Raw genomic sequence first — 11,276 nt, 5'->3', positions numbered from 1 at the left:
CACTATTTACAAACTCTATCCAAGTTTTTTTTATTCTACCCATGTTCCGGCTTTCTTTCATCGCGTATGTGTGCGTGTGTGTGTGTGTGTGTGTGCGAGCGTGTGTTGTTCTAGTTTTCATCTGTTTGTTTGTCTGTCTGTCTGCGTGTGGATTTCTACCCACGTATTGATGCTATAAGCGACTAAAACTAAGCACCTTTTGCCTGTTTTTTTTTCACAGACATGTCATGTCACTGTGGGACATAGTCTACATGTTAGACATGTGACATTGGCAAAAGACGGACTGCTGTACGTGTATCACATGCCGAGTATGTTGTATGTGTGTCTACTGTCTCACGTGCTTGGCACCCGTGCCCGCCTAACGAACGGGGGGGGGGGGGTTGAAGACTGCCACTTCACCCGCGACAGTTGGCTGAAGCAGCTAACGAAACGAAGGCGATGGGGCACTAGGGACGCTGGTATGGATGGAGATGGAAATCAGGCGCTACTCAGGTTTACAAGCATCTATTTGAGAAAAAAAAGAGAGTTTTTGTGGCTATTCTTCGCTGGGAGGTTTGGATCTGACGCACCAGCTAATATGGCGTGGCATGTACACTAAATACATACATGCAAAGGTTTCTGGGCTGCAAAGCTGTACTGGTTAACTATACAAAAACACAGGCGACTACTTATCCAATAGCGGTAAATTGGGTGAAAGACCATAAGATAACCCCAACCGCTATGTACCACCACCACCACACAACTCCAACGCACGCACACGGCACCACATTTACCGCCCCGCAAACACCCCCTGGACCGCGATAAACTCAAATTCCTCAATCTACACCTCGCAAAAGAAGAAAAGACACTAGCGTCACAAAGAAAACAGCTCGAGCGCGTCTCCTTCCGCATTCTGTCCATCCCCCCCCTCTCCACTTCTTCTCTGTCTCTGTTTCGTCGTTACTAAGCTATCTAAGCACATGGGTCCTTCTCGACCCCGTCGACTTTTGTATATTACAAAGACAGCGCCACATGCACACAGACACAGAAAGAGACAGACAGAGAGAAAGAGAGAAAAGATAGCGTCAGTGTGGGTACTATGTCCCCTTCCCGCTGCATAAACGACCAGGGTCCAACTTCGCGTTTTACTTAACACCAAGGCACCGTGTGTTTGAAGATCGCGCGTCTCCACCCGGCGGGCGCCTTTTTGTTTGGTGAAACGCTAGTGCGCGACGATGTGTGCGGCAGCTATGTATGTAGCTATGGAATTATGTAAGTAAGGAAGTAAGTAAGTAAGGGTTGGCTAGACTGGGGGATTTTTTTTGTGGGGGGGGGGAATGGGAATGGGGCGGGCGAAGAAGGGGGCGAGGGGAATTGGAGGGATTTGTGAGAAAGATAAGAAAAGAAGAAGAAGAAGAGCGGGAAACGGGAGGGAAGGAGAGACGTCAGATTTAGTTTTACAAAAAGGAGGGTGATGTGCGTTGGCTCGTGTTGCTTGTCTAAGCTTGGGTTGTGACGTGTGACCAGGGGGGGGGGAGGATGGGTGTCCCAAAGTCTGTGTGTTTGTGTATAGTTTAGGGTATATGTCCGCGCGGGCTGGCAATTCTCACCTACTTTACGCACCTACCGCGTAAAAAATAAGGTTCGGATATCATTTTCCGTACACAGCTATTTTCTCATGTAATCCCCCCGATGATGCAGGTATACGAAGGTATCGACGCTATCAATCAATCGGCAGCACCGTCCAAATGTTGCAAATGTTTGCTTGACTTGGATTCCACAATCGCCCCCCCCAAAGCAATCGCTCACCCTCGTTTTGCATGAACATGGCCCGTTTCGCATTCCTCACAACACTGCCTCACAACGGTTGGGCCTTGGCACCTGCAGGCGGGCATCAACGCCCTTCGCGCCACGGCTGGGAATGAAACTAAGGCAGTCGGAACAAGTTTGTCGTCCCGCTCTCCGCCGCCATTTGGGACCTCTGATTCCGCTTGCCAAGTGTGCCTGGGAAACGGCTTCTCGCAGCCAAGCCTTAGTTGGTGTTGCTAAGTAGCCTCAGAACAACCCCTTCATGCCACAGGTAGCTGGAGAAGATGCCTACTGGGTGGACTGGGACATGCTCGATAGGCAGATCGGCGGGTGGACAATGTGCGTGCAAGCGACGAGGGGGGCACGTATTGTCCTAATGCAGCATGAGGTGCGATGCTGCATCTACAGTGAAGGAGTTGTATAAGAAGACGGGAGCGAAGCCGAAAAGGAAGATCGTCATCCGCTTTCAGCTCTACAACTCTCTTGGATAGTACATACTTTAATTCCTTCTCATAGCCTGGTGCTTGTTCAGCTTCTCATCTTCTCCTCCAAAATACCTATTTTCAGGCTACATCGAGTTGAACTCGAGCGGAGAAATACTGTTTTTTTTGAATATCACATCTCCACCATGTACTTTTCACCAACACTCGTCATTGCTCTGGCGGCAGCCGTCTCGGCGCACGGCGTGGTTACGGAAATCAAGGGCGCAAACGGTGTGTCGATGCCTGGACTGACGATCCAGGATGGAACGCCTCGGGACTGTTCTTCCAAGTAAGTCGCATGGCTATTGGAATCTTGATTGTAAGGCTAATATGAACGCAGCGGCTGTGGATCGCAGGCAGACACGGCCATTATCAGAGACCGTGAGATTGCCAGCGGCAAGACGGGGCCTCTGGGCCGTACCCAGGGCAACGGCAATGTCGATGCTGCAGTCATGGTCGGGGCCTTCATGGGAGCGGGCACTGCACCGCCTGCCAACCAGGGCGCTTCGGGGAGCGTAGGCGTAGAAGACAACATCCAGGTGCCAGGCCAAAGGAAGCGCCAATTCCTCAGTAACCTCTTTGGAGGCGGCAACAAGGGCGGTACGGCTGGCGCCACAGGTATCGCCGGATTGTTTGGAGGAGGCGGCGACAAGTCCAATGGTCCTCCCGAGTCTCGTGTTGCAGCTGCTGTTGGAGCCGGTGCTTCGCGCGGACTGCCTACATGTGCGGATGACGGCACAGTTACCATGACACTTCGCCAGGTCAGTCATTTCCCCTCTATGCTAGCAATACCCCCCTTTTAACCCTCCCCAGATCAACCAAGACGGTGCTGGTCCCTTCACAGCCGACGTCGACGGCACATCTGGCGGCACCAACGAGTCCGCCATGCAATCCGCAAAGGTAACTCAAGACGTCCCTGGCCTAGGCGTCCAGGGCATTTCTCTCGCGACAAACACAGAGTTCCAGATGAAGGTCCAGATGCCTGCTGGTATGACGTGTGATGCCACTGTTGCGGGTGTCAATAATGTCTGCGTCATGCGTGTTCGCAATGGAGCCGCAGCAGGTCCTTTTGGGGGCTCCGTCGCCTTTACACAGGGCGCGGCTGCTCGAAAGCGCGCTCTTGCCTACAGGCTGAAGAAGCGCATGGAAATCGGCGACAGGAATTAAAATGTTCTCTGTAATCAATAACCGTTGGGTAGTAACGTAGCAGCAATAGGAGAAGCAGCTTTAGCTTCTGATTAATAGTGTCAATTCGTATTTCTAATATACGTCGGGTGGTTTGTCGCGGAACATGGGGTTGGTGGCAAATGTGATGCTTCTAAGTATGCCTTGCTGATCCTGGGGGTTTATGTATGTATATGGTCTGTTGTAAGTAGCTGGAATAAAACACGACATTTGAAAAAGGTAAGTTACGTTGTGGAGTAAGAGTGTTAGAGGATTGCTGGAAGTGAAGCTAATAAGTGTGGCACTATTTAATTCACTAAGCAAATAACACTGCTCTATATCCAGTACCGCTATAGTAAAAAGATAAGAGCTAACTATCCATCTGCTTCGCTCTTAGTAACTTTACCTTTATCTTGTACTAAACAATCTAAAGAACAAGGGAAGCTATAGAACCTTCAATAGCTGGAAATCACTTAGATACGTTATTTATGTAATACTTGGCTCCTTAGTATAAACTAAGAAAGTGTGCTTTGTGTTAGAACTACTAGACGACTTAAGCACGGAACAGTACGATAAGAGCTTAATAGTAGCAGTAGGTAGTAGTATATTCCAAGACGAATCCTTAGCCTTTAGAATTGTGTAGGCTTAGGGATTATATACTACAAGCTAGCTAGGGGCTCCTGAATAAGCCCTCTCATGTCGCTAGGGACGTGGTTCCTGACACTTTGTCTAGTTTAATCAAATAGTAATGTTATCCTTTAAGCACCTAATCTTGCTATATGCCGCCACGATGCTTCACTACACACTAGAAGGAGCTTAACAGGATCCTTGTGTTGTAGGTTTATCACGATAGGCTTGCTGTCTAGTAGTAAGCATGCACTATTATACTAGTTAGAATTGCTTTCTTGCTAATTGTATAAGTAACACCTATACAACCTTCACTATAGGAGAATTATCTTCTACTATTAAAGCCTTGAGGGACAAGACATCTTCCATCCCTGGAATCAATCTATATAGTTAGATATCGTTTCTGCGTTATAGCTAAACGTACCTACACCTCTGTAGTTACTATCCTGCTGACTATAGCTTTGAAAAGCTTCTACTTGGGTTAGGCTAAAAGCAGTGATAGAGAGAAGGGCTAGGAAATTTAAGATAGCCTTTATAATTAGAAATTAAGGAAAAACTTCAACAAGATAAGATAAGTTCATCCTTACATATAGCATGTAAAAGTAGAGTATATAGATACATTTAGAACAATCCTTAAAGAGGGCGTTTCCTATACTTTTTAAAAAAAAGCGCCTTAAGATAAATAGTGTAAGATTTTATATCTTAGGTATGGTACTAGGTCTGAGTTCTAGGATCCCTCGTGCTTAACCCTGCTAAGAAGCTACAGGACAGCTAGGGCCCCTATCTGATATCGTGTATTACCTGTAGCAAAGTTATATTCGCTAAGAGTTGAATAATTAATATTTATGAGTATGAAATAGAAGTAAGATATTGAATCTTCTAAGGAAAGCAGGCTCGCAAATGGCATGTTTCTACCATAATTATTCGATAATATAGTAAGCCTTGGTGATTTTATTAAGGACATACATGCTGTGTTAAAAGCTCGTAGGGCTAGAAACCAAGTGATGAATAATTGGGCGTGTTTAGCTTGGCATCTCTACCTATTCGATAATTTTGAGCCTTTGAGAGGCAAGAATGATCTGATTAATTCTCTCACAATCTGTCTATTTATCAATCGCTCAATTCCAACACTCTAAGACTAGGACTTCGCTTATCGCGTTATTCTTCGTAGATGATAGGGAGCGAGCTGGCAAGGCCGGACTTCACCCATGGCGCTAGTACCAGGTCTAGTCTATTACAACATCAGGTGAGGGGCAGCAGGTTGATACATGTGTATGGAGAGGTACCTTTAGAGACTCTTAACCACACAGGTGTTTACTATGCAGCTAAAACAATACCGAAAAGAAAACTAGCTAGTTTAGTGCCAATCGCGCCACGGTCTAATCCAGGGTTAGCGCCAGATAGCTTATCTCTTTTGCCGCCCTCCCCACCCTCCATACCCACCTTTTCGAGAGAGCAACAGAACCGTGTTCCTGAGGCAGAATCAAGCATTTTTGCCTTATGTCTAGAATCTGGCACGGATCCTCCAAAATTCGCTTTGCTTACGGCGAAAAAAATCAAATCCCTGCTACATATCAACACACAGACATTGCGATCGCGCAATCCGTCATGAAAATCGCAACATGCACCAAGCCGTACAATTCGTCGCAGACCGAATGTTCTTACAGGCGCCAAGTCAAGGCTAGAAAAAAGCCACTTACTTTATAACCCTGGGCCGTGTTCAGCTGCAAACTCAACCTTTGTCGTTTGATCAACACTCCCACTTGGTTCACCATGGCCCTCTTCGACTCCAAAGCCACGGCAGGGCGCCCCTCGTCGCCAACGGCAAGCTACACCGACGATGACTTTCAGCGAATGGATCCCAGTGGCGTCAGACGCGGCCTCAAGACTCGCCACCTGAGTATGATGGCTCTAGCTGGTATCATAGGTCCTGGTATTCTGGTTGGAACCGGAGGCGCGCTTGCAGCAGGAGGCCCAGCCGCGCTGCTCATCTCATTCAGTATCATTGGGATTATCGCATTCAGCATCACGCAGTCTCTGGGCGAAATGACTACGCTGTATCCGACAGGCGGAGCCTTTGTCACACTTTCCGAGCGCTTCGTTGACAAGGCTTTTGGAGTCGCAGTCGGCTGGCAGTACTGGCTCGTGTGGGTATGCGTTCTGGCCAACGAATACAACGTCGTCTCCTCCATCATGGTATTCTGGGGTCCACAGGTGCCATTATGGGGCTACTTTTTGATCTTCTGGTTTGCCTTTCTAGGCTTCCAGATGCTCGGCGTCGAGTCGTTTGGAGAAGCAGAGTTTTGGCTGGCGCTTGTCAAGATTGCCGGTCTCTGTGCTTACTTTGTTTTCGCAATTGTCTACGCTTCGGGGGGATTGATCGGCCAGGACGAAGCACTGGGGTTTCGCTACTGGCACAATCCAGGTCCATGGGTCAATGGATTTCGCGGAGTAGCTACCGTCTTCGTTTTCGCATCAACATTTTACGCTGGCGTGGAAGCTGTCGCTGTTGCAGCGACCGAAACTCGTAATCCATCTGTGGCGGTGCCTCTCGCCATCCGGCAGGTTATTTGGCGCATTCTCTTCGTTTACATTGGAGTTGCCTTCTTTTTTGGACTCACTTGTCCATCGAATGCAGACGGTTTGGCGAACGGAAGCAGCCGTGCGTTGAAGAGTCCCATGACAATTGCACTTCAAAATGCCGGCTGGCAAGGAGGAGTCCACCTTATTAATGCTTTCATTTTCGTCACAGTCGTGAGCGCAGCAAACAGCTCCATATACATTGGATCGCGAACCATACTCTTCATGGCGCAGGAGAAAATGGCGCCAAGGTTTCTGGGCAAGACAAACAGCCGCGGCGTACCCATCTACGCGATTATTTTCACAAACCTGATTGCAACAATCTCCATGATGAATGTCAGCACCGGAGGCGGCAAGGCATATTCCTACATTGTCAATCTGAGCGGCGTCTCTACCTTTCTCGTCTGGGGCGCCATATCGTTTACGCACATCCGCTTCCGAAAAGCGTGGAAAGCTCAGGGCCGGACTCCAGAAATGCTACCGTTCAAATCGTTTGCATACCCCTGGAATGCATACTTTGGTCTGTTCGCCAACGTCTTCCTCGCCCTCGTCCAGGGCTGGAGCACCTTGAGCCCGTTCAATGCCGGCAATTTCGTCGACGCATACATCATGCTCCCCGTGTTCTTTATCGTCTTTGTTGGCTACAAGTTGTGGTTCAAGACGCGGTTCTGGAGCAGCGAAGAGATTGATCTGGATTCTGGGATGAGACGAGACTTGGATGCCCAGGATGAGTATCTGCACGGCGAGCCGAATAGCGAGCAGCAGGGTAAAGCAAGGTTTCTGAGTAATCTCTGGCGCAAAATTTGAGTTGTCCATCTCATTAGTTTAGATGTTGCCAAACGCCTCGGTTCTAGAGATTTGATCTGTGAAATGAATCAAGTAGGTCTTAGTAAGCCTATGCACGAGCACAATATTACTTTTCTAAGAACTAATTTGGCTGTCTCGTCCCTATATCGGTCCTCCTCCGGCCTATTATTATTATTATTATTCTAGTTTAACGTCCTTTTTCAGCCCGAAGGGCTATATAAGACGTGTAGGGTTTTTAGGCCTACAAGTATCTAAGTAGGTTGTTTCTAGCTACGATATTTAGGAGGGGTTTTAACTAGATGAAGGTAAGGCTCGTAGCCTATTAGTTGGTAGGTAGGGGGTGGGATAGGGTGGGGGAGGTGTATAGCTACCTGTTATAGGTATTATTCCTCGTTTTCTATGTTTCCCTTGTACCAGGCTTGTGTTCTAGCCTTTGTTTCTTAAATAAAGGTAATAGTTGCTTCTATACCCTCTTTTGTTTAAAGGAGGATAGGTAGTAATAGATCGCCTTCGCAGGTGTTACGGCCAGTGACTACTAGGCAAACAAGGAAGCCAGAGCAAGGGCAGAGAATCAGTGGAAGGATGCGAAGGAGAAGCACGACGCCGCAATCCTACATGCCACGCCGCAGTCACGTGACTGATCGTCAACGATCAGTTAGCCGAACAGCCAATCACGGCATGATCGTACACGATCACTTTATTAATCGTACACGATCACCTTCTTCAGCCAATTAAGATTAGCATAGGACTATGATCGTACACGATCACTTTATTGATCGTACACGATCACTTCATTCACTTAGTATATAGCGGACGCATTAAACCCTTATAGCTCGATGTGTTTAACTTAATAGTTACGAGTACAGTAGTATAATACAGTTTGTATACTGCTAAACCCTTGTTTATATCTCTGACGCTTCATCCGCAAAAACCAACCTAAGAGCCTTAACACCAGGAGCTTTATATTGTTCCCACTCAAGACTTACTCTTAACACTTTAAACACCCTCACGATAAGCGACATTGCTATGAACACCCTAGAGTCTTCCTAGACTAGAGGCATGATCAAGAATTCTAACAAACTAGACCTTTACCACAGCGAACGCCACAAACTAGAAACATAGATCCTCTAGGTCGATCGATACTTTCACCTCGCAGGAGATAGCGTCGAAGACCACGACAAGGTTGTCTAGGCTACTACTTTCTTCCGAGGAGACGCTGAAAAATAGGTCACCCCTATCATCAAACAATACATGGATACGAGCATCACCAACAAAGACAACACACGACTAGTGCACGATTAGGACCTATTTAAGGAAAAATTACAACAAAACTTCTTACCCTTTAAGGAATTAGTTATTGTAGAACAAAAGATTTAGTTACTTAAGCAAACAAGATCTGCCGCTAAATACACCACAATGTTCTAACAATATTTAACTATTATTAGATAGGACAACAATGCACTAATGCGCATGTACTAACAAGGCCTAAAGCTAATAGTACGCAGGGAACTTATAAGAAGTGGAGCTAACATTAACACTCTAGAAGAACTTACAAAAGAAGCTGTTTAACTTAACAACAAACTGTACGAACTAGCACTTAAAGAACAACTCTTTAACAAACAATCCTATAAGAAAGACAAGAACAATTAAGCACGACAATAGCAAACTTAACGTTTAATTCTTAATACAGGACAATAGCAAAGCCACATACCCTAAACTCTAGGATCTTACTAAGGATACTGCGCGCAACTTATGCACCTTAACAATATTACTAAAGAAAGTAGGTTTAGAAGGGCTAAGCCTAAGAAAGGACCTAAGAGTTAGTATAGCAAGGGTATCACTTGCTACGCCTGTGGCAAGGAAGGTTATATAGCACGAGACTGTTAAAACAAAAATAAAGTTACTAGATAGTTAAACGTTATCCACAAGGACTTAAGCCTAGACGATGGCGAGTTATGGAACGTTATTACCTAAGCCTAAGTTAAGTGCAACTCACACGACAAAGAAACTATCTTAGGACTTAAGGACTTAATGCTTACGACTGCAGAAAGCAGCGATAAGGAAGAGAACCTACGTAGTGAGGAAGAAAACCCGCTAAGCGATAAGGAATACAAGACGCTAGTAGAGGAACAGGAGTTTCCCGCGGCCACTACGAAATACGAGAAGATAGTTTGATTCAAGGAAAAGAACTAACCACCTACGCTAAAGCTAGCAGAGCTTGAACTAGCACAAGAAGAACCCTGATGGGATCCCGTACAACACAACAACCTAAGTAGACTCTAATAGGCGCAGGAGGCACAAGAGTCATGGCGACAACCCCAGCAAGCGCAACAAGTCAACAACACCTGGTACTGGTACGACGCGCGCGATGCCCACCACGCTAAGCTATCATAGACTGCATGCACACACGAATACTGTCTAGCCTATTACTCTAAGAAATAATACTTAGAATAGAGCCCTAAAACTATCAAAGGATACCCTAAGTGCAAATACTACTAGTTCGAATGCGTAGATAACACATGTCTAAAACATCTATAGGATAAGAGGGAAAAGGCATACTTCCTAGGACATGAAGACCCACAGGAGGTCATATAGATGCAAATGGTATACCAGGTAGAATACGCAGACGACTACGCGTACGAGTGCCGACGACCTAACTGGCACACATGCCTTAAGAATAAGTGCGATTTACACAAGAAAGAAAAGAACTACCATAGATTTGCAAAGTCTTTTTTAGGCTAGCGCTACAAAGGCAGGGCCTAGCTAGGGCAATTAACGTAATAGAACCCCTAAGACTAATAAAGCTCGCAGTAGAGCTTAACAACGTACAGATGCAGGCACTAGTGGACTTAGGATCACAGGCGAATTACGTTTTAGCGCACGTAGTTAAGGAAGCCAGACTTACCTAACTACAGAAACAACAGCTATACCCACTACATGTTGCTAATAGCGAACTAATGCCAAATGAAGAAAGAATAACACACGAGGTTAGACAAGTGACACTTAGCATCTAAGAGCATAAGGAGAAGATAGACCTAGACGTTTTTGGACTAGCTACCCACGACATCATATTAGGACTCCTATAGCTACGAGAACACAACCCGCAGATCGACTAGAAGTCGAAGGTGTTCCAATTTAAGTGCTGCGGAACAGACGCACCCGCAAGCCAGCCTACGTATCAGCAGCGTTCAATAGTAGATAAGAGTAACATTGCCAAGCAGTGCAATATCGCAGAGAGAAAAGCGAACTCGACGAAGACTAGTTCCCAGTGTAGGAAGGTCGACTTAGCAAATACTAAAACTAGGCTAATAAATCACAAAGCTAGAGTATAGGAGAATAGCGCAACTCTAGAGATCCCTAAACAGTACAAAGAATTCAAACATTTATTTCAGGAAGTGGTAGACGACCAAGCGTTACCAAAGCATCAACCCTAGGACTATATTATTATTATTCCATTAGAGTCTATCTGCAGTCAGTGACTATGTAAGACTTTGGCCAGAGGCCGTTCTAGGTACAATTTGTTTAAAGTGAGAGTGTTCTCTGTATAGTACTGCTATTGTGCTGCGGTTTAGTCGCTTCTAGCTGCGCTTAAAGCGGACTCCAGTTGCTGAAGAGCAGTTTAGTAAACAGGAAGAGATGTTAGACAGCAGGGCTGTCTTCCAGCGAGCTCTTTAGGGCTAAGGAAAGTAACTTAAGAAAGTTTGTTAGTTATTATTAGTTTTAGGTAGTGTCTCTCTGTTCTCGCTTATTTTTAGTTATCTTGTTCTTGGCCTAGATGCCAGCCTCTAGTCCCTACTCTAGTTTTAGCAATGAAAGCTAAACGTCGCC

The 11,276-nt window shown here is 46.1% G+C and overlaps 2 protein-coding genes across 2 annotated transcripts; both read left to right on the top strand.

Annotated features, from left to right (window-relative positions):
- Nucleotides 1-2,416: 2,416 nt before the first annotated feature.
- SETTUDRAFT_27270 (uncharacterized protein) lies at nt 2,417-3,437 on the top strand (the record flags this gene model as incomplete). The annotated part of the gene is made up of 3 exons (XM_008025512.1): nt 2,417-2,559; nt 2,611-3,031; nt 3,084-3,437. 3 exons carry the CDS (start codon nt 2,417-2,419, stop codon nt 3,435-3,437), a joined length of 918 nt encoding a protein of 305 aa, XP_008023703.1.
- A 2,397-nt stretch (nt 3,438-5,834) lies between these two features.
- SETTUDRAFT_107283 (uncharacterized protein) lies at nt 5,835-7,448 on the top strand (the record flags this gene model as incomplete). Its single annotated transcript, XM_008025684.1, has 1 exon — nt 5,835-7,448. One exon carries the CDS (start codon nt 5,835-5,837, stop codon nt 7,446-7,448), a length of 1,614 nt encoding a protein of 537 aa, XP_008023875.1.
- Between the last annotated feature and the right edge of the window lie 3,828 nt (nt 7,449-11,276).

This window comes from Exserohilum turcica, assembly GCF_000359705.1.
Source record: "Exserohilum turcica Et28A unplaced genomic scaffold SETTUscaffold_15, whole genome shotgun sequence".
Taxonomy (NCBI): domain Eukaryota; kingdom Fungi; phylum Ascomycota; class Dothideomycetes; order Pleosporales; family Pleosporaceae; genus Exserohilum; species Exserohilum turcicum.
The sequence above is the reverse complement of the archived record's forward strand: the minus strand, read 5'-3'. Positions and strand labels throughout refer to the sequence as shown.